The sequence below is a fragment of the Lissotriton vulgaris genome, chromosome 4_1, assembly GCF_964263255.1.
Source record: "Lissotriton vulgaris chromosome 4_1, aLisVul1.2, whole genome shotgun sequence".
NCBI classification, from domain to species: Eukaryota; Metazoa; Chordata; class Amphibia; order Caudata; family Salamandridae; genus Lissotriton; species Lissotriton vulgaris.
This window is the reverse complement of record NC_141691.1, coordinates 1,379,518,940-1,379,545,532: the sequence shown is the minus strand read 5'-3', so window position 1 is coordinate 1,379,545,532 and position 26,593 is coordinate 1,379,518,940. Positions and strand designations below refer to the sequence as shown.

The window sequence follows — 26,593 nt, the reverse complement described above, 5'->3', positions numbered from 1 at the left end:
ACCTCAACAGGGTAGATTACACACCGGAACGGCTGTTCCGATATGGTCTAAGTCTTAAACCATATCGGAACAGCCATTCCGGTGTGTAATCTACCCTGAGAGAGAGGTGTGTTATGCCGGGTCTGGTAGCTCAGTGGACGAAGGCGTCTGCTGCAGGGACCTGTGTTCAACCTCATGGTCACAGTTTTTATTGTTGCTCTAGCCCTGCCCCCCCCACCCTCCCACTGACCCCGCCCCCAGCGGTGCGGCCCTCGGACACAAACCACACTGTAAATTTGGCCCCGAGAGAAAGTTTGTGAGTACCCATGGTCTAAGAGAATAAGATAGCTTGGAATGCTGCAGCGAGGGCAGGGCGGGGTTTATTCATGTCGCTTGTGTCCTCAGATTGCTGATTTTTGGAGGCACATTTTTAAGGAACTAGAAGAAATAACAGGGGCATCTCTTGCTCCGGATCCACTACTTGCTTTCTTGGGCTACACAAAACCCCTCTACAGAAAGACGAACATAAACTGGTTGTGATGGGTTTGCTTCTCGCAAAACGTAAAGTCGCTGTGCGCTGGTTGTGGCCCTCCCACCCCCCCACAAAGGCAGAATGGGATAAAGATATGGTTTTCCGTAACACCCAATCCGAATTATATAGTGAATTGATGCCACCACTAAATCGGCCAAAAAGCTTTTGGGGATTATACAAACAGCACCTGGCTGCAAACGATATGGATGAGACGGGGGAGGCTTAGTGAAGTTGGGACTCATAATATGCTAACAGGTAGATTGCGTTGCATTGGAATTGGCGATGGTCAGATAAGTAAAAATTACGGAACTGCTGGGATGGTCTATGCTGCCTTAAGTTATGTTGGTCCAATTCTTGGGGCTACTGTGCTGTATGCTATGCAATGTCATTGGTATATTGTTTTACTCAATCAGATTGCTCCATGAATTATGTATTTTTTTCTGTATAAGTGTAACGCTGTGAAACGTTTAATAAAGTTAATAAAAAAATAATCAAAAAAATACCTTTGTAAATTGCCCCTATAACACCTAAAATGGGAATACATTGAAATATTCAAGGACTAGTCATAAACAAGTAGTACACATAGAAAGGATGAAGGAATTATTTACACTTTTATTAGTTGGCTAATTCAGAAAGGCGTGTGAGAGTGCATAAAAGAGTACTACAGTCATACTACTTTATGTACTCTAAAATGCCTTTGTGAATTGGCCCCAGAATCCTTGAGGCACATTCCACATGACCAAACACAGTTCACTTCAGAACAGACTATTAGTAAAGCTGTTGTGTAAGATAGTGCAGTAGTGTATGGCCACCACCACGACTGACTCACCAAAGGCCTCATCCTCTGTCAAAGCATCTGTTATGTATCTGAAATCGATGCAGGATACCAACTGCTTAGGATCCTAAAAATAAAGAGCACAGTGTTTAGTTTTAGTCATTCTCTGGGTGAGAAAGGTTCTTGGCATTGCCATTGACATCTGCGACTTGATAATAATAAGCTTGCAAATTGTATGGTGTCCAGGCCTGAAACTGTCAAAATAATAAAATAGCTGAGCTCAGCATTTACTAGTTGTGCATATGCACCTGATTTCTCTTTGCACAACTTAGGGGCCGATTCCGATGTTGGATCGACTGGAGTCTATACGACATCGTATGGGAACTGGAACTGAACGACCTCCTGTCGTCGGTTCCAGCCCAGGAAGTGGGGTCGCAATCCTATACTTTACAATGGCAGCATGCATTCCGAACGGAATCCATGCTCCCAATGAAAAGAGCAGAGGTGCAGTTCATCCCTGCACCCCAAGGCAGGCACCTCAAGGTGCCTGCCATAGGGTGTAGGGATCAACAGTGGGGCACCATACGTGCCCCCTAGGCCACCATTCGGTAGTCTTAAAACGGATTCCCAATGCCTTTCTGTGTCGGAAAGGCGACACTGAAAGGCAATGGGAACCTGCCATCGTAATCCCTCGGCCGGAAAGTGCCGGCCAAGGGATTACTGTAGGGTTTCCGAATGGCGGACGGGTTCTCCGAGTCCGTTGGAGGCCATTCGGAAAATCGATTTGGATTCCTTTCCGACCAGCCAATTACGATGCGGGCTGGAGGGCTCCGGCCGATGGTTGGAGCCGTTCCATGCCTCAAAGTAATTGGGCCCTTAGAGTGGAGAATAATACACTAATAGTAAAGTTAAACCGTACTGTGGTAGGCTTAATAAGTATATTCTAGACAGATGAAATAGAGGAAATAAAAAATAATATTCTTAAAACAAAATTGTGCTGGAGAGACAAACCAATATGGAAAACATTTGCTGGAAAAGACGTTTTGAGCACCTGCTAGAAGCCCATGTAGTTAGTAATGCCCCTCTGTTGAATATTTATTAAAATAAGGAAAGGCACACCACATAAGTTTTTTTAGCTCAAATCTGCGTAAGGTGAATTTTTTTCTAAGTGGCACCGGGTACTCTGTAAAATAATGTGGCCTCTACATATGATGAAGCACTTTAAGGATTCAACTTTATTTCATGGAAAGTGGGCACAGGCATGTACATGCTAGTGGAGTACGCTCTGCCCAACGGAAACGTAGAGCTAGACTAATTGCTGATATCTGGACATTTTCCAGTCTTTCAGAGACAAAGTCAATGCACAGATATCTAAATCAGAGGAGAAAAGGAGGACCTCTTGAGGTGAAGAAATTCAGGAAGTGTTGCACTTTTTAAAGTGTTTATTTAAGTAATGAGCGTGGGAGAAGAAACAACCAACAACCGCTCATTCTGATGCTCTCGTCGTAACTGCCAATACAAACAGTTTGAGCAGGGCAGACGAGAATGCCAGAATGCGGAGTGGACATTGAATTGAAACAGCGCCCGAATGCAGGCGCACGTTGTTCTTAAACCCCCACATGCATCAAAGGATTTTGGACTCGCAAACGGTGCGAATCGGAAAAATCGGCCGTTTGCGATTCCAAAATCACTTTTTGCTATGCATGAAACTTTTAGGAATTTTTTGCACTTCTAAAAAATGCGTTTGCATTTAAGGAATCGCATGTGTGCGATTCCTTAAATGCAATGCATGATTTTTTAAAAAAATGCGAATTCTAAAATAGGAGGTGCAAATTAACACGAGGTTGACCCTCGTGTTAATTTGCGAAAATTTTAAAAAAAGCAAAAAAATGCATTTTTTAAACATGCATGTTACAGGCACACATGTCCTTAGGACATGCGTGTGTGAAACATGCACTTGAAAATACATTTCAGGGGTGCAGGGGGGGGTCCTTTGGACCCCCCTCTGCACCCTTGAAATGCATCAACAAATTGCGAGTGCAAAACAAAAGAAATGCAAAACGGCATTGATTCCTATGGGCCTCTAGGCCCATAGGAATTAATGTAATGCCATTCCTTAATTGCAATTCGCAATTAAGGAATCGCAATTTCCGAAAATTAAGAAATCCTAAAAACTTTTAGGATTTCTTGATGCATAGGATTTTGCATTTCCTAAATAGCGATTCCTTAATTTTCGCTATTTAAGAAATGCAAAATCCTAGATTGATGCATGTGGGGGAAAGAGACAAGAACAACTTGTCATTACAAATCATCCCCTTTGTTTTGACAAAAAAAGAAAAACATGTTGTAACATTACAATTGATGGTTAACATAATACAAATCGCAGAATGTACAATATAAATAAATACATAAATAGAAACAATATGTAGAACTGAGAAATCACATTAAATAATAATCTCTAAATCTCAGAGGAAGAGAAACATTGCGAGGCAATCTATGAGAAGTCACCGGAATCAAACAATCTTCAGGTAACAACTGCAAGTTGGAGGAGCCACTTTGTCTGGATTCAATAGTTGGGTAAACAACATGAGGAAAATCATTGATACTGTTGTGTTTATATCTAGGACCCTAATTTGATATTCCCGATTTATGCCCTTGTGAGGTTATAATCAATAACATCCTGATAAAGGCATAAGAATCAGATCCATATTCAGTAATAACCCATGCAGTCCAAAGCACAGCACGGCTACTCCCATCGACTCCTAGAAAGCACAACGCATTCTTTAAACAAACCAAGCCTCCAGCAGCCGGGGAAATTCCCCCCCTGCTTTTGTTTTGATTTGAACAAGAACTCCTGGAGTCCAGGAAGAACTGTTAGTTCTTAGTGACGTCTTATGTCCAACCTTACGTCAAACCCGGCACCGTTAAGGTATAAAATACCAACAGTTGCCTTAAGCAAACACACAGTGGTTTGGAGCAGAGCGGGCATCTACTTGCCCGAGAGCCCAGCTGATGCGAGAGCCCACGGAAGCCGCCCCTCCCGTTTGACGCACTGAGAGAGACGCTGTCTTTTTCTCCAGCCGAGAAAATCCAGCTCCGGTGTATCCAGCCTACCCTTGCGGGTTGCTGGGATATCGAGTCCTGAGGAAAGAGATACCAGACCTCCCACATTCTATTACCAAGGTACGGAGCTGACTAAACCCTTAAGAGAATTCTTGATGCAGATTCTTGGCAAAATAATCTTAACCAACTTAACTTAAACTGCTACTTACTCATCCCTTCCCAAGTATTAGGCTTAGGTCAGGTACACCGGGGTAGGCTTAGTTAGAAGCACCAGTTGAGTACGTTAGTCAATGTATTTATGTTTGTATATATTTTATCCATTTTAAAGTAACATATGGCTAAGAAACCATATCAATGCTTTTACAGTATTATTTCCTAATACTACTTTTACTGTACGCACTTTTCATAATAACGAGTCTTGCAATTGTAGCAATTCATTTCTCTTGCATGAGAAGGAAGACTGCTCAATAAATAACACCTTTTTATTGAAAACGCCCGTCTCTCTATTTCTCTGCATTCTGGTGAAACTAAGTATGCACGGCTGACTGAGTGAAATAGCTGTCTATTGTTTTCACATGACTCTAGAGATATACTCTTATTCTGAGGGAGCAAAGTTGTCATGTTTATGCGGTAGTCGGAAACTGAATCCCTTCTTGTCTGAGCCAGGGGAGCTTGTCCCTCCCTATTCATTCAAGAAAGTTTCCAGTGACCTCTGAGCTTGCTGGCGCAAACCTAAATTAAGTTTAACATAGTCAGTAGAGACCTAGATGACCCCAGTCCTACGTCTACACTGCTGTTTATGTTATTCCAATGTGCAGAGCCTATTGGGAAAATAGGAACTACACTACAATACAAACACCCTCATTAATATGAACATCACTATCCAATGAAGAAGAAACAGGTTTGTCAAAGCAGAAGTCCCTACTAGGGATTTCTCCATAAAACTCTGACATACAAAGACCTCTTTGTTTTACAGTTGTAATTTTTAAAGCTTGATCGGCTGTAATTCTCACAAGGTTCCTCCTGTTCCACCACCCTCTACCATCCAACAGAACTGCCCATTTGAAACTCTGATAACTCTGACAGGTAGAGTGAACTTGGATTCTCCTCGTTTAATCCTGTTGTTTTTTTTTATTAAAACCCAATCACCACCATTAAATAAGACATCTTTAGTGTTCTTTAAATTCTGATGGTAAATTGAAGTAGCTGCATGTTTTCACTTGACAGTATCCTTTACTGATTCTAAATTGCTCTGAGAACTGCAAGGAGGAATAGTTAAATCCCTCACCCAAACAGGACATAAATGTAAACTGGCAAGTCTGTTACGCAATAATCTAAAAGGAGAAACACCAGTGGTGCTGTGAGGAATTGTATGGTAAGCTCACAACTTGTGTTTTAAAAATTCCTCCACATGAAAACCACCAGACAGAGCAGTTTGAATCCCTTCCTTCAAAAATGTGTTGATTCGTTCTACCAGGCCATTGGAAGAAGGGGAATATAATGCAACAGTAAGGTGTTTAATTCCCAAATCTTGAACAAACGTCAACATCTGGCAAGATTTAAATTGTGGGCCATTGTCAGTCACCAGTGCTCTGGGTGGAACTTCAATTTTTAAAAAACTTTTCAAAAATGTAATACTGCATTAGTATCATGTGACGAAACAAAATCAAAGTACACCCACTTACACATGTAATCAATTAAAACTAAAAGGAGCCTTTTGTTACTGGGAAGGAGTTCGAAAGGCCCCGCAAAGCCAAGAGCAACTGTGTCCCACGGAGAATCAGGTATGGGAACCATGTGTAGATTGGGTTCAGATAATTTCCAATGCTTATCAGAAATTAAACATGTACTGCAATCAGAAATTCATTTTTTCACTTGGGAATCAAGACCAGGCCACCAGTAAAACTGTTTTAAATTGCGAATGGTAGCAGAAACACCCATGTGACCTTCATGACTCTTCTTGAATAACAATTCCCTAAGATTAGTGGGAGGGATTAATGAGTCATGATAAAGCAAAAACCCACTTTGTAAACCTACCAGTGAATCTCCCTCAATCTATCTTTACTACATTGGATTCCATTTTGATTACCCTAATTTGGGGGACGGGTAGGAGACGGATTAACCTCAAGAAACTACATTGGGGCGTGAGGATGGGCGGGTTGGGATCCCCGGATTTCCGTGGGTACTACTATGCTAGCCAACTCCAATGGCTATCTTATTGGACCGCGGGTAGGAATTTATCTGAGATTGGATTTACGCCCGAAAACATTAGCCGTGGTGAACTGCATTCTTTATTACTGCCCAAAGCTAGGATCCCTTCAGATTGTCCCCCATTGTTAAAATGTGCTTTACTCTACTGGAGAAAGGCCCTCTCTTATACCTCGACGATCCCACCCTACGCGGCAAATATCCCCCAACTTGGCATCCCTACCCCACAGGGTAGGTTCACTCACCGTCGGCTCCAGGACTGGACTGAGGATGGGGTAGAGGACGTAGGCTCTTTTTTCAGGGATGGCGTGCTCTTGGATCGTGACACATTTGTCCGGACCACTGTTGCTCCAGCACGTTTATATTTGATGCACGCCACAGTGACACATTTTATTAGAACCAACTGGGCCCCACAATGCACTGAACCCACACAACATGAGCTGGTGCACCTATTATATTACATGGGACCGGGGGGACACTTGGTCCGGTGGCTGTATACTGGGCTCAGGACGCATGCAGCGACCTCGCTTGAGTCCGTGAGGGTGTGATGGGCCGAGGATACTGACATGGAAATAGTGGATAGAGCATGGCAGTCCATACAGGAACACCCCAAGAGAGTGTCACACAATGTTAGGTTTAGATTTATTCAAGCAATGGTGCTCCACAGAGCTTACCTAACCCCCAAGAGAATACACCTTATGTTCCCGGACTCTTCTCACCAGTGCCCCCGTTGTGGGGAGGACGAGGCAAATTTTATGCATATGATATGGGCCTGTTCCAGACTGGGCGCTTATTGGAGTGAGATCTGCCGCACCCTTCAAACACTGACTCAGTTGCCGACTCCGATGGAGGCCTTATCTTGCTTGTTGGGGCTGCAACGCCGTTCTGGGAAGCAGAAAGTTGGATTAAAATTCCTAGATTTGGTGTGTGTGCTGGCTATCAGAGTCCTAACTATGAGGTGGAAATCCACTAGACCCCCTACAGTGCTGACTTGGTGGGCTGACCTGTTGTTGTGGGGCCAGGCGGACGGGGGAACCCTCCGTAGAGAGGAAGAGAGGGGATTACGTAAACACCCTATTTCACTGGAGTGGGAAGCTGTGTTGCTTGCCCTGTAAGAGATGGACTTCCCCCCAACTACGGTGGTTGGGTCTGAAGGACTGGGCTTCTCTAAGACCCAGCGGTGCCAGGGGACAACACCTGAAACCTTCGTGGGTTACCTGTTCCGGCGTACAAATGACAGAGACACGGGACACTTCCTTCGGCGTCAAAGATCGAGGTTTATTTACTGCAGGGAACACAGAAGTCACAAGAAGTACAGCATGTGTAGGTTCTAGGAGACTGCTTCAAATTGCAACTGTGGATCGCTCCTTTTATACAGATTTCTGTCATAGAACAACATGACGAACAAAAGGTTACAACTCAGTTCCCACAGTAAAGTTCAAAAGGGTCGCTTTCATGTATTCAGGGTCCCGGAACATAATTACAGTAGCATCGCCGGTTCCCAACTGTAAAAGTACATTATCCCACCATTTGGTACATTCCATTCCGGCTGTAAACGAGTTAAGGAAGAAGACAGGAACAGGTGCAAGGGAAGACAAAGATAGTCAACAGATTGGAAAAAAGTGTAGGGGGGTGATATCGGAAACACGATTGCAGGATCAAAGGAGACATGCCTAATGAATGCACGACTGAAACAATAGACCGGCACGGCAAGATGAGCCTCGTGCGGGGCCATCTGCCTTTGCAGTGTCACCCCCCTCATCATAAAGACACCCTCAAAGAGAAAACGTGTCTTCCGCAAGAGCTTGGGAATCCCAGGGTCACGAAGCGGACAACGTCAGTTCGCTGGCTACTTGAGGGCAAGAGACAAAATGGCTGCTGTATCTAAAATGGAACCCGTGGGTTCAGATGAAGAAACCCACGAACAAGATGAACGGTTCAGGTTAGCGTAGCGAAAACGCGTACACCCACTAAACTCGTCATTTGCGGTTCATAGATACCAAACTCGTCCATATTCGAGCGAGTCGAAAACACCACTTTGATTGTCACGGAACCTCAGGTCCCAGTGAAATAAGTTTGCCCTATGATAACTTGTGGGTTGTGGCCCTTTCTTAATGCTACATTTGAGCTTTCTTAGCCTTTGGTACCTTGAAAATTAGGTGATGCCCGAGGAATCCATAGGTATTGTACGATGCGGTAGTATTGACCAGAAATGGGTAGGGGGAGAGGGGAGATGGAGTTTTGGGTAGGATTGGTTTAGTAAGAAAGGTTTATTGCAACGAATCCACAACAGAATCCTAAGGAGCGGATTGTCTATGACTTGATCCTGTATTGCTAGGACGGGGGCTGATTCTATTGGTTTAGATGATATTGGATTTTGTGTTTGTACAAATATTGTGCTTTTCCCTACACCAGTCCGAGGCGGGAATGGGGGAGATAATGAAAATGACTGTGTATATTCATGATTATGTTGTATTTGCACAGGACGAGAAACAGTCGATAATAAAGTGTGTTAAAAAAAAAGACAAAGCAAAAACCCATTCACAACTAATAAATCATCTGAAACTTGTGCAAAAGATTAACATCAGGAGAAAGATTTCTCTAATGAGCCCAACCTTGCTTGATGTGAGTAATAACTTGCTGGAGGAGGACATCCATACCAAGTGCGGATAACCATGATTCTCTAGAAAAGGAAGAGTTCCCATCAACAGTATCCTCAATGAGAGCCACAACACACTCTACTCTATCTGCTTTAGGCAGAGAAGAATCTTTGATGGGCATTCTGGAAAGGCAATCAGCATGTCCATGTTTGCCACCAGGTAAATATTGAATAGAAAAATTGTATTCCTGCAGTCTAGAAAGAATGCACACTACCCTGGCCCGGGCTTTACCAGGGCCATTTCCACTAAGCATGTAAATAAGAGGCTTGTCGTCAGTGAAAGCTTTGAACTGGGTACCCCATAGATAGGTTTTCAATTTTTCACCTGCCCAGGCACAGGTAAGTGCCTCATGCTCAATGGTACTGTGATTTACTTTTGAGGACGATAGGGAACGTGAGGCATACGCAATGGTATGTTTATTACTCCCGATACATTGCGAAAGAACAGCAACTAAGCCCAATTGACGAGCATCAACTGTTAAGCAACACAATTGACCACCAGTAAAGGGTGACAAAATGGGAGCAGAAGTGATTAAAGTTTTAATCTCAGAAAATGATTTCTGCACTTCATCAGACCAAACAAATGTTTTGCCCTTACCTAATAGGTCTGAACAATTAAAGCCTACCCATGAATGAAACACGAGTAGTACTAGCACAATCCAAGAAATGAACGAAGAGTGTCTTTGTTTGTGGGAGGTGTGATGTCTTTAATGGCAGAGATGAGAGACATCTTGGGATTAATACCTTATTTGGAAATGCAATGACCAAGATAATCTAATTGATCCACCATAAACTTACATTTCTTCTTTCTGAGAGTAATGGCAACCTTCTCAAAAACAGATATCCCTTTTTCCAGAATAAGATTGTGTTCTCTTGCACACTCCGCAAAAATAAGGACATCATCTTAAAAAGCTTGCACACCTGATATGTCTTTAAGAATGGTGTCCATAAATGTTTGGAACACACTTGATGCAGAGGCAAGACCAAAAGGCATACGCAAGAACTTGAACGGACCAAAAGGTGTTCTGAAGGTGGTGAGGTCTTGACTCTGTGCAGCAAGATGTATCTGATGGTAAGAGGATCCAAGATCCAGCAAAGAAAAAACTTTCCCAACTTGGCTAAAAGGTCCTTTACTTTGGGTAAAGGGTGACAGTCCATATCTATATTTTTATTAAGGGTGCGTAAGTCCACACAGAGGCGGATCTTGCCTGTCTTTTTTTTAACTATGATGACCGGACTGACCCATTCTGTGGAGTCCGTCACTTTAATGACGCCTTCTTTGCAAAGTTTGTCCAGTAAAGGTTTGAGATAATGTCTGACACTAAGCGGAACCGACCTCACTTTATGGACAACTGGAGAGGCATTTTCTTTAAGTTTGATCAAATTGACAAATGTTACCATTTTTTTCTGAAAAAATATTTTGGAATTTGTTAACAACATTAAGTACATTCATTTCCACATCAATTTCAATAAAATTAATCGAATGTTCAGCCAGAACAATGGGATTCTCTGCACCGGGGATCTAGAATGATGCCCAACCTTGCTAAATCTTTTCAGCCTATGATATTTTTTCCCTTAATGGCCAAATAGATCTTGGTTGTAATTTGGCTACCCAAACCAGACAGAACATCAATGAAATACCCTAACATATTAGTATCCTGATCACCAAAAGCTTATGGGTGAATACCTGTTTCAGACAATTGTCTCTCTTTCCACTTGTCAGCAAATAGCCAATCAGCGATAATAGTAATTGGTGCACCTGAGTCCGCCATCATTTCTATGGGGCCATGAGCCACCATAGCTTGACAAAACGGGCCTTTGATACTAATCTGATCAGGGTTATCATCAGAAATTGTAAGTACAACTTTAGCTAAATCACGTGCACACGAATCAGGAGTGGTCTCTACTGAGCTAATTCTGACAGTGTTTCTTGAGCTTTTACAAACTGACATGAAATACCCCATCTTACCACATTTGGTGCATCGCTTGAAAGAAGCAGGACAATTCAGACTATTGCCCAAATGATTGCGAGAACCACACCTGTAACAAAATGTGTTAGGTTTTTTTAAATGGCACTCTACTTTGTTTATTCCTCGTATCAATTATGGATATATGATCACCTTCATCTGAGATGACTAATACCAAAGTACTGCTAAAAGAAGAATCAGTAGACAATGCATTAGAAGAAATCATAGATCTCTCTATGCTTTTAGCCATTTCTATTGTTTCACTTAATGTGGGATCCCTACATCCCAATAATCTTTCATGTATTTTTTTGATGAATATCTGTAAACAAACTGATCTCTTAAATATGTATCTAAAACAGCACCAAAATTGCAAGTTGAGGCTAAATGTCTTAAAGCAGAAATGTAATCCTCCACAGACTCATCCACATTTTGCTTTATTTTCATAAAGTTAAAAGGTTCTAAAAGAACACTAGGTTCCTCTGCAAATTTCCTGGTAAGTCTAGCTAATCCTTCTTAATAAACGTTCCATCCTTCCTGTGCACCTGGTGGAGGTTGAATTTGCGGTAAATTATTAAAGACTTGTTGTCCTTCAAATCCTAAATGGCCATATAGTAAAGCAAACTTTCTTTTGGCACCATATTCAATTGCATCATTGTCAACAAGATAATTCTGGAACATATTTAGCCAATGTTTCCATGGTATGACTGGTTTCCATGGAGCAGCAAGGAAATGAGGTATAGTAAGTAAGTGATTGTTAGAAGAGGATGGAAAGCAACACGTGTAAAAGATGCCAAGTAAAAAGTGAGCCAAATAGAATAGTTCAATAAAGTTAAATTGGTGGTGTGCCTGTCACTGAATATGCAGGCAAGTTTGAAAGTATTGAGGACACAGTATTAAATGCAGGATAGTGAGCCTCTCATTGAGTATTCAGGCAATTGTAGAAAACAAGTATAATAAAGGGTGCCTGTCACCGAAGTGCAGGCAATGCTTACCAGCCTGTAAATGAAACTCCGCGGAGAAAAAGCAGAAGAAACTGTGCTTTTGACTGAAGAAACGGCGCAGTAAACTCGGGTTGCTAGGCAACAAAATTCGCCGGCAAATGTAGGAAAGTGGGGTATGCAAATCGCCCCAAATCTTCCTGAAACTCATCCTGAGCATGCGCGATGCGTTGTCACGTAGACGGAGGCACAGCCTGCAGAAGGAGGTCCGTTGGACGTCGACTGAGGCACAGCTTTTAGGGGGAGGTCCGAAGAGGAGCAGGAACAATGAAGACAGCTGTGTCAGTTGAGCAACACAGCGACAGGTTGTCTGAGACGGTTGGTGGGTTGTTTGGAAACAGGTAACAGATCGTCGCCAAATGTTGAGGTGAAGAAATCCAGGAAGCGTTGCACTTTTTAAAGTGTTTATTTAAGTAATGAGCGTGGGAGAAGAAACAACCCCCATCCGCTCATTCTGGGGCTCTCGCCGTAACTGCCAAAGTAAACAGTTTGAGCAGGGCAGACGAGAATGCCAGAATGCGGAGTGGACATTGAATGGAAACAGCGCCCGAGGGCTGGTGCACTGGGAAGACAAGTTGTTCTTAAAGAGACAAGAACAACTTGTCATTACAACAAAGACCTATAGAAAGAGTAATGTATGGCGGTCCTAAGCCGTTAAAATAAAGAATGCTCTCTAATACTGGGAGAAAACTAAACCATTGGTCGTTGAATGAAGACCAATAATTGATTAACAAAACTAACAGATACCTTAATGATTGTGTAAGTTTTTCAGATCCACAAACTACAGTACAATAATAACAAAATACGTAATTCACAAATCAGAAAACGAGAAGTAGTGTGGGCGTCCAAGAATGTTGATAGAAGAAAAAATTATTAAAGGACCATCTGTGAACAGGATAACAGCCAGACAAATCAAGCTAAGGAAGGAATACAACAATCTTCTCAAAACCAAAAATGGCTGCAACCGTAAGAAAAATGGAAAGACTCGGAGAGGGCAGCAATATAAAGATTCTAGAATTTTCCGAAAGATGGCAGCCTCAAGCTCCACTAAATACCAAGACACAACAAAACGAACCCATACAGCAGAGATATGGGTGAATTGTTATAAAGAATGTAAAATACCTTGTACATCAAGGAGCGACATCAGATGAAATCTACTGAACTTCATAGCCCATCGTCTATCATAAGCAGCAAATAACTACTGAACCGGGAGGATAGTAATGAAATGTTTTTTGCCCTGAACATATAACCAAAATATTTACTGTGTTAGCAGAAGCAGGTTACAAATTGACCTTCAAGAAACTCAAAAAGTGCTTTTTGAAAGTCCTTTTCTGAGGATAGAGTTATCTAATGAAGTTAAAAAGCTTGCACTTTGGTTTTTAGAGAAATGTGGGTCTCTTGAGACCTCGAATTCCCTATGGGACTTACAAGAATGAATGAGTTTCAGCTGATTTTCTAGGTAGCTAGTTACACCAACATTTTCCATGAAGGACTAGAAGCAACATCATACACAGATACTCAGAGACTTGCAGAGAGGCATTACTACCACACACTTACAAAATAGAGATAACATACTTAATTTAGTGATTAGAGTAGCAACTAGTTGATTAGTGTGTATATATACATATATATATATATATATATATATATATATATATATATATATATATATATATATATATATATATATATTCCACACAATGAAGGACAGACGATACCTTTTACATATAAGCCACATCTATACACTTCTGCAGAGAAGCAATTTGATCAGATAAATAATGACTCACTGCAGTACGAACCTAATCATCAAAGCGCGACCCAGAGCACGGTGAAAGAAGATACTTATAGTATAAGTATAGTTTCCCTCTCAGGAAAGCTTCCCAAATTCACATGCATTAATGGTTAGAGCGGCAGACCCTGATGCAGAGGTCTGGCCCGGGACCAGGGTTCAATTCCCTCCTCGGGGGGTCCTGGTCTCAACTTCCTCGGACCTGATAATTCTCGCCTCGGTGCCTATTCTAATCATGGGTCCCACTCTGCAACTCTGGGCAATAGCTTGCTTAATCTCCACAACGGCCCCAACAATGCTAGAATGCCTTGCTTCACCTTCGGGGTGCCCAGGAGTGGGCACTTCACAAGGAAAGGCCAGGAAGGGTCCCTCAGCTGTATTCGTACAAGCGCCGAGATGCCTCATGGGTGATTCGTGCTCTATACAAGTACCACTACATTTACATTAAGTATCTGCAAGGCACAGTGGGCCGCAAGTCAGGCCAGTAATGATGTTTAATTTGAGTATGACCCCACATTAAAAACACAAGCATTCCTACAATATTGATAGGCAATTCCTGAGACACTGCCGCAAAATAATTGCAAGAATATCATGATGCTTTTATACTGACTAATCAGCACAGCCTGCAATAGACACAAAACAGCAATACTGTGCAGCCTAAGCAGCAGTGGAAAGAAGATCTGCCGATTCTACATTTAAAATCAACAACATATATGTGAAGTCCTTTTTAAGGATTCAGCTGGACAAACAGCACAATAAAATGAAATTCTCTTGTCCCTGCAAAAGACTAACAAATCAATGGCAACAATAACCTAACTCGTCTTTTTGTGTACAATTATACAATGTTGATTTAAAAGATTATGAAATGATTACAAAGACTAACAGGGAAAGACAATAAAAATGAAACAGCTTTGGGCTTGAATAGCTGTGCTTCGAGGACAGCTTCCATTATTGGATGTCCAACACATTCTGGCAAACCAGAGTGTGGGAGTTCCCTCAAAGGCAAATCTGCCACAAATCAATTGTGAAATCTACAGCGCAAGTGCAGGTTTGTAAAGTATCAGTGATTATCTGGCCATAAACTACAATCAGCCCATCCATACACAGAGCAGTCCAATCATAGAAGCCCTGACACCTGGAGTTTACTCCGCCGTGGTTAAACCAACAAGGTTTCGGCATCTAGGTCGACAGTCGCAAAAGAATGAAATGGACCGTCGACCAAAACACCGTAACCTCATTGGTTTACCCAGGGCGGAGCAAACTCCCCTGATGAAGGACTTTGCTTGCCCAAAAATAATTTGGTCTGAGCAACCATGATTTACCCAAGTCTTTGTGTTGTTATGATATAAAACGAGATGACTCCTAGAATTTGATGATTGATCAACCATGAGGAGTGAATAAATTCAAATTGATAACCAATTAGCATCTCAACTCTTGATTAATATTGGATTACTCCATCTTTGGACATTTGGCTGTGCATTCAGGGGATGTTACCCCTGGGGTGGCGCATTTTTCCATTTCCTGTTATGCTATTGGATCATTAAGCGATGCCCTGTTTGCAAGGACTAAGTTGACTTACTTTCCTAATTTTTTTTTTCATGTTTGGACTATGCAGGAGTGCGTGCACCACCCTTATTTTTAAACTTCATAAAAATAACATTTTCAGAATTCTGACTTAAAATCCGATGTCACTATTAGAGAGGATTTTAAATTCCAATTCCCTAGATACCAAACATGATATTTTACCTGCACCAAAACAAAAGTTATCATTTATTAAATATCATAAGGTAACCCAATGTAATCTTATGAAAGAGGTAAGCCTCACAGTAGTGAGAAACAAATTTGCAAGTTTTTCACTACCCGACATGTAAACTTTTAAAGTACATGTCAAAAGGGAGTTTTAGGCTTGGCAAAGAGGGTATTTTGCCAAGCCGAAGTGGCAGTTTGAAATGGCACACAAGCTGTAAAGGCAGGCCTGAGATATGTTTTAAAAGACTACTTAAGTGGGTGGCACAATAACTGCTGCAGGCCCACTAGCAGCATTTAGTACATGTAGTACCACTTTACTAGAGACTTCTAAGTAAATTAATGTGCCTGTTGGGTGTAAGTCAATTCTACCATGTTTAAAGGAGAGAGCAAAGCACTTTAGCACTGTTTAGAGTCCTAAGGCCAGCAAAAACGAATTCAGCAAAACAGGAGGGGTGAAAGCAAAAGGTTTGGGGATGACCATGCAGAGAGGGCCACGTCCAACTCACAGTCACTGCAGACAGGCAACAGGTGGTCTAGCAGTTTTATAAAATTGGTCTTTTTTGCCAGGTGCTAGGAGTGATTATATGCATACACATGGCACTTTAGAATCACAGTCATATGAAAGACCATTATCACAACTGTCACCACTAGTACTCCATGAATGTACAACGTGTCTGCCATGTCAAGGGCTTTTTCAGACATATCTATGCTGTCATTCCTGGTGCGACACATTACAGTTTCATTTTCCGCCAGTCAGCAATTGTAGATGAATTATATGCTGGGAATCACACAGACATGTGGCTATATTGTGAGTTGAGAATTCAGGTAGGGGACATGCATGTTCAGTTTCATTCTTTCCTACATCACCGTTGATGGAAGTTGTGAATGTATGCATATGCAAAATGTTAATAAATGAGTAACAACATAATCAATAATCCATTCTTCAACATTTCTTGCTGGTGATTGTGTATATGGCCTCTCCGCTCACTTACTCCCCCACATCAGGCAACCTGTCTCTTTTCCTCAGCAGAGGTATAACAAAGCATACACACTAACCTATGACACCATAGGCATGCAATTGGCATCACTGTCTTACATGTCCTAGACACTGAGGGCACGATTCACAAGGTACATGTGGTTAAGTTAAGAGTGTTGAGTCTCCACAATTGTGGTTGAGTTTCTGCACTCGTGCGGAATCTCCACACAGTGCTCTTCCTGCAGTGTGCCGTGGATAGATTTCGCCATGAGTGCGGAGACTCCGCACTCGCAACTTTACTGCACGTAGTACCTTTGTGAATCGGGCCCTCAGTGTGGTGTTACTGTATTTATCTGACGTAGTATGCAAGGTCATGCTTGCCTATTGTGTATTACACAATATACACTTTGCATCATATCATACATAGGGATAAACACTTGGCAGTACAGTCTAATGCATGTCCCCAAGCTAGCTAAGTGCCAAAAGGTCTGGATCTACGGGTAGGTAGTTTTGCATCATTCAACAGCTGGTCATGGCTATGTTAAGGTCATACACAAGCGATCATACTGTTGTGCTTAGAGCCACATTTATTCCCGGCAGGTGAGTGTGTGATATATACTTATTTTCCCTTTTATAGCTCATGTACAATTAACCTACAAGATGTAACATTTCCAACCATATTTATCTGTGGATGTAGATGTTTTGGAATATAAGTGTACATGTTGTACATAGTGACCAGTGAATGCTGAAATTACAATTGTGCACCTCCACCTCCTTCCTGGAAACTGGTTTTGATTTTTTTTATATCATACACAGAGTAAGGATGTCCTTGCTACATCAAACATGTGCAAATACCTGGAAGTGAACAATTCTGAAGTGCAGAACCAGCCCTCCTGAGCCATCTAATCTACAATATCATCTGCCTCTTTTCTGCTACTCACGAGACTCAACACCTTCATGGAATAGCTGAAGAGGTGACTGAGAGGGCTCCCAGCTTCATATAAGAAACAACTGAGAGGGTGGGGCAGGGGGGGCCTCAAAAACATCTCGCAGCTGTATGGTGCACCACCTAAGTAACAAGGTGTAATCTGTAATTTCACAAGAGATCACCAGAAGGTTCACTGCAGTTAGGATTGTCACAAGAAAAAGCCAAGGTGCAAGAAAGCGCTGTAAGGATCTCTGTAGCTGGTCCCTGATAAAGAATATAGACATCCTTCCCTGGCACTCCTGTGCCAAATTAAAATCTGTATGTGTGAAGCATCCACAGTGTGCACTTCACATATGACATGGTTAAGTGAAGCCATCATATTATGTTTGACTTTGAAAATATAATTTGTGGCGTAGGCAGCGCTTGATGTAGGAGGGAGATACATGTTTAGAAGATGACAGGTTGCTCATACATTATGACAATGGTGTATGAGTCTCCTCTACCTTTGATATATTTGTAGAATTAACATGTTGTGGTGTTTTGTCACACGTCAAAGCTACCATCTTGTTTTCTCACTGTGTGAATTGTGCTAAACAATGGCATAGACAAAGTCTTTATCTCATTCTTCACAGCATGCTTCACATAGATGGGGGAAGGGTAGTAGTACCCAATATAACAAATAAGTGCCTCTCAACAGAGCGGACACCCACCACCACTGCAACAGAGGAGACAGAAAAAGAGTCCTTCTCTTTGATGGATACATAGCCCCCAAGGAGACACATAAGATCATCTCCTAATCATCTATGGGTGGTGGATACATAGGGAGCAGTAGTAAATATGGACACCACCATGTGCCAGGAGGACAGTGAGTAAGGCTGTGCACTGGGAGTGTGGGGGGTAGCGAAGGGTGAGACTGTTTGTGTCCTCACAAGACAGCATCATCCTCAGTACACCCCTACCACCACTCCTCCTCATGTATGCAGGACCCGCCCAACAGGAAAACAAGGAAAGCAAGTTTTGCCCTTGACATCCCTGAGTGTGTATAGTTCCCCAGTATCCTCTTCCTGACCTTTGTTTTTCCTGGGGACCATCATGAGCAGTTGAGATAGTTCGTTGCTAGGAAGCAGGAAATTTTGTGGAGCTTGGAGCATATCAACCTTGAAGGTACTAAGGACTTTGCTGCCCTGCCGAAGCCCAATGCTGTCCAGCATCCGACTATCACCTGCCTCTGCTCCTCCTGGACTGCATCCATGTTCCCTTTCTTACTCCCCACACTATCATCTGTCTTCTTTGTCAGTCCTTCCAGTTCCATCAACCTTGTCTCAACCACTGTGACTTACCGCTGTCAGGAGATGTGGAGCCCAGCCATCCCGTCAACATGACTGTGGAGGAGAAACTGGTATCGTTCCCCATGGCATCAGCCAAAGAAGATGGCCAAGAATTGATTTCTCCAGCGCAGTAGTGTCTCCAGCATGGGAGAGTGGCTTTGGTTTTATTTGGATCTTAAATTTATTTAGTGCTTTGGATTATGTTTTGGGCATTTATTCAACATTTCTGGACTCCCTTGGAGGACATTTGCTTTGGAACAATTGTTTGTATTAAACATTTTCTCTGGACAGTTTAATTAATTTGTCCTTTTACAAGTTTAGCATCCTAGATAGTATTTTTGTTTTTTGAACAATGCTTCTTTTGGGCAGAATTGAGCTCCTTGCTATTCTATGCAATTTTTGTTTTCTGGTGGAGCATTCCTGTTGCTGTATTTGTTGTAACTGTTGTTCGGTGGGGCACTGTAGTAAACTTAAGTCATACTATATGGATTGTCATTGTGTCAAACCAGTAGCAACATGATTTGAAGTACATTACTACATAACTTGAGGTCTGTGAACCCCTTTCTCACTTTAGCACGTTTCCTGCTTTCTCCTTTTATCATGATTTTTTGCTAACTTTCTCTTCTTCCTTTTTTCCTGTTTGTGTGTTTTCCCTCTCTTCCACTTGAGAAATATCTGCTGCAGAAAAAAATAAGTGTGTCCCCAAAAATAAGTGCCAGTGACCTCCACTGGCAACCACCAGCTAGAATTAAGCACTGCTGGTGCCCTGTAGTCATTTATTGGGGGTCCCCAGAAGTCAAAAGGTTAAGAACCGCTTCTCTAGGAAGTTTTATGACATACAGTGATGCTAGTGTACAAGTGTACATGTCATGATGTGTACATACAAAAAGGGGCGCTGGAGCTTATTCCAGTATTTTGTGATCAGGCTGTGCTCCCGCAGGTTGGTATTCAGAGTCCCCAAGTAGTTGGTACTATCACATCTTGTTAAGCTACAAAGCCCACCTACCAGAGTGCGACATTCACCAACCAATTCTACCACATATGCAATGTTGTCTCTTCTGCTTGGATGTTGGATCAAAGGAGAAGTGGTGACGGGGCGTGGCTAGGCGCCCGGTGAGGATGGCGGCGCTGGCGTGAGCGCTCAGTCGATGCCAGAGTGAATTGGCGGTTCGCGTCTCTACCCAGCTTTGGAGACGGAGGATTTGGCTACCGGAAGACTCCAGGCATGCCTTGAAACTATTTTCGGAGTGTTTTAACGCTACCTTCACTACCTTTTTGGCGAGGATTCCTCTGGTCGTGGCTCTATGACGGCCGCAGCCGCCATTTTGTGCTCTGTGCTCCCGTAGCGCGTTTTCATACGTGATATTTTTCTGACCCCACCAGTCTTCTAAGATGCCTGATACTCTTCACCTCATACAAGGTGTGCTACTGTTTTTCTTCAAATTACTTCCATTCATTTATGTGACTCCCCTTCCTCACATGGTAGCTACTCTCTCCTTCCTCAGTTTTTGCGGCCATTTTGTGCTCTCTGATTCCTGGAAATATCGCAGATAATTGCTCTTTCTTCTACGTGACTTTGCCGCTCCTGTTAGGCCTTCTCCTTGCATGGTGGACTCTGCCCGTTTCTTTTGTCCCCCTGTTGTTATTTGCATATTTCAACGCACGTAGAGCTGCTTTGGCGTGCTGCTTTCGTAATCTACTCAGTGGTGGTTAATACCTCATGGGCAGGATCACGGCGGTCTGTGACGGATAGGCCCTGAAACGTAACTTCATTAAAAACTCTAAGTTGTTCTCAGAATTGGCTCAGTTAGAAGCCTCCCAACCACCTCCTACCCACGAGACACAGTCTATCATGGAGCTTTCTACGCAGCCCTCAGGGAAAACCACCACCAAAAGATTAAAAAAGGATCCTCCCTCGCCATCTAAATCCACCTCGACCGTATCTATGGATCTATTGTTGGAGGAAATAAGAGCCCTCCGCCCCTTTATGGAGGAAACTAATGCTAAGCTGCAAGTTTTAACCGACAACTGGTCTTCAATGGATGCAAGAGTCACATCTGTGGAGAAAAGTGTCTGTTCTCTTCAGGAATCGGCTATCAAGGTTTCCTACATGCATTCACAGATTTCCTCTCTTCAAAAGCAGGTGGAGGATCTTGAAAATCGAAACAGGCGTAATAACCTGCGTATCTACGGCCTGGTGGAGGGCTGCAAGGGGAGCGACCCCATTGCTTTTTTCAAATCTTTTCTCCCTAAACTTTTGCATATGCCAGAGGACACTGTGCTCAACATACAGAGGGCTCACAGACTTGTCCGGGCTTCCTCATCTGCTTCCCCTTCACTGAGGCCAAGAGGTGTAATCATGTATTTTCTGGAATACACTGATCTGCTAAAAGTCCTCTCAGCAGCCAGAGCTTCTCCTCGTCTCACATGATCGGGGTCCTCCCTGTTCTTTGCACAAGACTATGCTAAAGCCACAGCTGGTCGCCGTAAAGCCTTCCTGGATATAAGGTCTGATCTTCGTTCCATTGGTGCCAGATATGGGCTCTTTAAAGTTACCTACAATAATAAAACAACAACCTATGACGATCCTGCACGACTTCAGAGCTTCTTGAACTCCTGCCGACCTGCTGATATGGATTCCTCTGGTCCTTCTTCTTCCTTCCCTCCATGACTTTCCTGAGCTGCTGATGGTCCCTCCAGTTTGGATTCTCCTACCAGTTACTCAAGTTCAATAGTTTCATATCATGTTCTTGTTTCTTGTGCATCCTTTTATGTTGACTTTGTTCCGTGACAATCTTTCTTGTCTATCCTCTCCTTGCATATTGTATCAGATTTTATAACCTCCATGCTGCTTTTATCAATTTGTTCTCCTGACGTTCTCCTCATGTATTCACAGATCATATATCGCGTCCTGTGTTGTTCCCCAGGCTGGACGGCTCGCTGACCCTGGACGTCTTGACTCCTCCAGTTAGCCCTACCCCCCCTCCCTTCATGTCTGGTCTCCTTCCTGATTGTGCCCCTTCACGTCCCTCCCTTGTAAGTATGTTTCCTTCCCTGTTTCACATGTCTGTCCTTGCTCCCTGTTCCTCTTTCCTGTCCCTCTCCCTATTCACCTCTTGTTCAAAGGTGTCACTTCTTCTTTACTCGCTTCAATTTCTCTGTTTCTTCCTCTCTCATGTCTCCTTATTCACTCACTGGGTTTATCTACCTTGTTCTTTTGTCTTTGTATTTTTCTTTTTGATGCTCTTCACCTTCATTATTCACTTGTGCTCCCACTTTTTTCTCACCTCTTTTTCTCTTCACTTTCTTGTTTTTTCTATCACTACTTCATATCTTGACAATCTCCTTTTCTATTTGTTTATAGGTATTGCTACTCTTTGCTCACACTGTGACCACGCTTGGCTCTTTATGCCCTTACTGCGTTTCTCACTTTCTAGCGTACATTCACTTTCTCTTGCGTCCTCTAATACGTATTTCATTTCTATTTTACTATTTCTATTTTTCCTTTTTTCATTATTCTTCGATTTTATCCATTTTGAGGCTTTTTCTTATTGCTTTGTTATCTTCTATTATCATATTTTTTATTGCCTTTAATGTCAGTGCGTATTGTTTCTTGGAACGTTAAAGGTCTCAATTCTCCCATTAAGAGACAAAGAATCTTAACTCACCTAGCCAAACTAAATGTAGACTTTGATTTTCTGCAAGAAACCCATTTGTCTGAAGCTGAATCTGTCAAGCTTAAAAGAGGTTGGGTGGGTGAAGTCTATTATGCTCCCGGTGATGGTAAACGCAATGGTGTGGTTATTTTAGTTCGGAAATCTCTTTCTCACTCTTTGCTGGTTACTGAGTCAGATTCTGATGGTAGGTGGTTATATGTCAAACTTCCCTTAAGGGGTGTTCCTCTCTCTTCTAAATGTTTATGCTCCCACAGGAGGTGACCCTACCTTTTGGCATACGATGGCCACTCGTATCACCAAATTCATTGATGACAACTTTATTATGGCAGGGGACTGTAATCAACCTCTTGATCTTTTTTTAGACAGGCATTCCAAAGCTTCTTTCAACCCCAACAAACCTCATAAACACTTTGTTCAAGCAGTTTCACAGCATAAACTTGTTGATGCTTGGCGTTTGTGTAATCCGACAACTAAAGAGTTTACTTTTTATTCCCCTTCTCATCACTCACAATCACGAATTGATTACATTTTTGTTTCCCATCACTTTTCCCAGACTCTTACCCAAGCAGAAATTGGCCCTATTTTGTTATCCGACCACGCTCCCATCTCGATTAACATTGATATCTTGCCTAAACTTACTGGGCCTAAGAGGTGGCGTTTTAACAATACTCTGCTTTTACATCCTAAATGTACTGCCTCTTTTATTGTTTTTTTTAATGAATTTTTTTATATTAACGATACCCCTTCTATCCCCAAACACACTATTTGGGATGCATTCAAGGCCACAGCTAGAGACTTCTTCATTGGCTACGTGGCTAAGAAATGGAAGATTGCTCGTAAGTACACTAGCGATCTTCTCCACAAAATCAAGAGTTTAGAACACCCCTATTACACCTCTCATTCACAGGACAGTTTGACAGCTCTTATAGATGCCAAGATGAAATTCAACAAAAAATCCACAGAAGATCCCTCTTTATATCTGTTGAAATCTAGTTCAAAATTTTATGGTGGGAAGAATATAACGGGTAAAATTTTGGCTAATTATTTGAAAATCAAACACAATAAGTTGAATATTGAATCTGTTTTTGACGATAATTCTGTTCTTAAACATAAGGATGTTGATATTTTAGGTGAACTTTCCCATTTTTACACTACCCTTTATTCCTCTGAGACTCAACCTACTGCCAATTCTCTCTCTAATTTCTTCTCTAACATACAACAACCTCACCACTTTCCTATTGACTTAACTTCTCTGGAATCGGCCATATCTTAACAAGAATTACTTACTGCACTTTAACTCCTCAAGAAAGACAAAGCCCCTGGACCAGATGGGTTCACAGTTGAATTTTACCTTCACTTTTCTAAATTATAACTGCCTAAATTACATTCGCTCATAGATTCATTCGTTACCCGTGGTAGCTCCTCTGGCACCTTCTCTGACGCTCATACTTGTAGTATACCTAAAGAAGGGAAAGACACCCTATACTGTAAAAATTATAGACCAATTTCCCTGGTTAACCGACTATAAGATATATGCTAAATCACTTGCTGCACGGTTGGACCCCTTTCTGCCTGACTTACTGGGACCTGAACAATCTGGGTTTGTTAAAGGACGCTTTATTACTGCCAATACTACACTTTTGTTTAATGTTTTATCTAAGTCCCCACGCTTTCAAAACTCTCTGGCAGCAATTGCATTAGACGCAGAGAAAGCGTTTGACAGAGTGGAATGGACTTATCTTTTCTCTACCCTAAAATGGTTTGGTTTTGGTCCTAAATTTATTTCCTTAATTTCCTTTCTTTATTCCAACCCAAGGGCAGCGGTCTGTGCCAATGGTTTAGTTTCCTCCTTTTTTGATTTAGGAAGAGGGGTTCGACAAGGCTGTCCCCACTCCCCATTTCTCTTTAACCTAGCTTTAGAACCCTTTCTCTCCAAGCTTCGTCAAAATCCTAACATACATGGTTTCCAGACATCACAATCCCACATCAAACTTGCTGCTTATGCAGATTATATTTTGCTCTTTATGCCCAACCCTACTGACTCCATTCCCGCCTTCCTTGCTGAAGTTCGCGTATATTCACAGATCTCTGGATACAAACTGAATAATGACAAATGCAAAATTTTACCCTTAACAAAATTCACTTTCAAACCTGACTTTACTGCTTCCAACTTCACTTGGAGTCCCTCCCATATCAAATGACTGGGACTACATGTTACCCCCTCCATTGCAGATACAGTTTTGCTCTGTCTTAATAAATGCACCCAGAAACTTTCCTATCTCACAACTAGGTGGCACCCCCTTTATCTTTCATGGTGGGGTCGCCTTGACACCATTAAAATGATGTTATCCCCTGTGAATAACAGCTGTGTTACACTATTTCCAATATCCCAATCCCTATTCCCACGAAATTTATCAGGAAAATTAACACTATTCTTTCTTCCTTCCTTTGGTTGGGCAAAAAACCTTGCATGTCTCTTTTAGGCTAACACGTCCCAAATCAGAAGGCGGGGTCAATTTTCCAGACTTTCCAGCATACCACAAGGCTTTCCTTTTGCGGCAAGCTTCTTTTTGGTTACGAGACCCTGATGATGCTTGCCCTTTATGGGTTACAGTAGAACCTCTCTCCCTCTCCCCTTTTACTTTTGCTGAGTATCTTTCTTTTTCTCGTAAACCACAGCTGTTATCCACTCTTATTCATATATTTACTACCAAATTACTCTTATCTTCCTCTCCTGCCCCTCCCTCCATGGTTGCTGATTTTCTAACCACTACCATTTGGCATAACTGAAGTCTCCTTATCAACGATAAACCCTTCTATTGGAAATCTTGGATGCAAAAAGGATTAATTTGGGTTTCTCAACTTTTCTCTATTTCTACTTTCTTACCGTTTCCAACACTCAGTCAACCTTTTAATCTTCCTGCTTCTTTTGCCCGTAAATTCCTTATACTCAAAGAAGCGGTTTTATCCACTTATACGCGTCTCTTGCATTGTCATGCTCGCCTTGCGCCTCCTAACCCAACCTCACAACTTCACTCCTTGTTATGTACTTCATATAAAGCCTCTCTCATTTACAAATTTCTCCACACAACAACTTCACCTCGACCAAAATCTAAGGTAGAGGAGCAATGGGAATGTGATTTTGCCACTGCCTGGCCCATTTCTCTCTGGGATAAATTATGGACCAAACTTCACAAATCTTCTAGAGCTGCCACTCTCACACAGACACTTTTCTTTATTTATAACAGACTTCTTTTTACATCACACATGCTCAGTAAAAAGTTCTCCTCAGTCTCTGATCTCTGTTGGTCCTGCTCTTCACCAAATGCAACTCTATTCCACATGCTTTTCTCTTGTACTGTCATTCATAATTTTTAGAAACAAATTTGGTCCCAAATTAATGATATCTTTCACACTCAAATCCCCTTTTCTTTTACTCATATTTTTTTAGGGATTCTCTCTCCCTGTTGGGACGACATTACATTCAATGCTCAGATCACTGACTTACTGATAGTTGTTGCTTTCCAACAAATCACTGTTAATTGGAATAATTTTACGAATATCTCATTCAGAGCATGGTGGTACAATGTTTGTTATAATCATAGACTGGATACTGCCTTTGTTTTTCCTCCTCGTATGGCAATGAAACGTAGTAATTTGTAGCTTCCTATAACGCTATACCTTCATGTATGTGCTAAACGATCATCTCACTTACCTCCCACTCAGCAAGAAGTCTCTAAACCCCCTTCATTGACCTTATCGTTCCTTTGCACTTCATTTTTACCATGTTTGATTACTGTTTCTTTTAATATCTTTTTATTGTTCAGCCGCACTTGTCTTTCCACAGCCCATTCTAATTATTATTATTGTTGCTACACATTATTTGAATACCATTAATCTTATTATGTATCACCTTTATTTATTGTATTGACACCTTTTCTTGTTTAATAAAATTCTTTTGAACT

At 42.0% G+C, this 26,593-nt stretch overlaps 1 protein-coding gene across 3 annotated transcripts in view; it reads right to left on the bottom strand.

The window, feature by feature from the left end:
* LOC147724011 (mitochondrial enolase superfamily member 1-like) overlaps positions 1 to 26,593 on the bottom strand; it is a 376,214-nt gene that overhangs the window by 185,802 nt on the left and 163,819 nt on the right. For all 3 annotated transcript variants that reach the window (XM_086965612.1, XM_086965614.1, XM_086965613.1), the window contains exon 6: positions 1,341 to 1,413. In XM_086965612.1, coding sequence (XP_086821738.1) covers positions 1,341 to 1,413 — 73 coding nt within the window. The remainder of the gene's footprint in view (positions 1 to 1,340; positions 1,414 to 26,593) is intronic.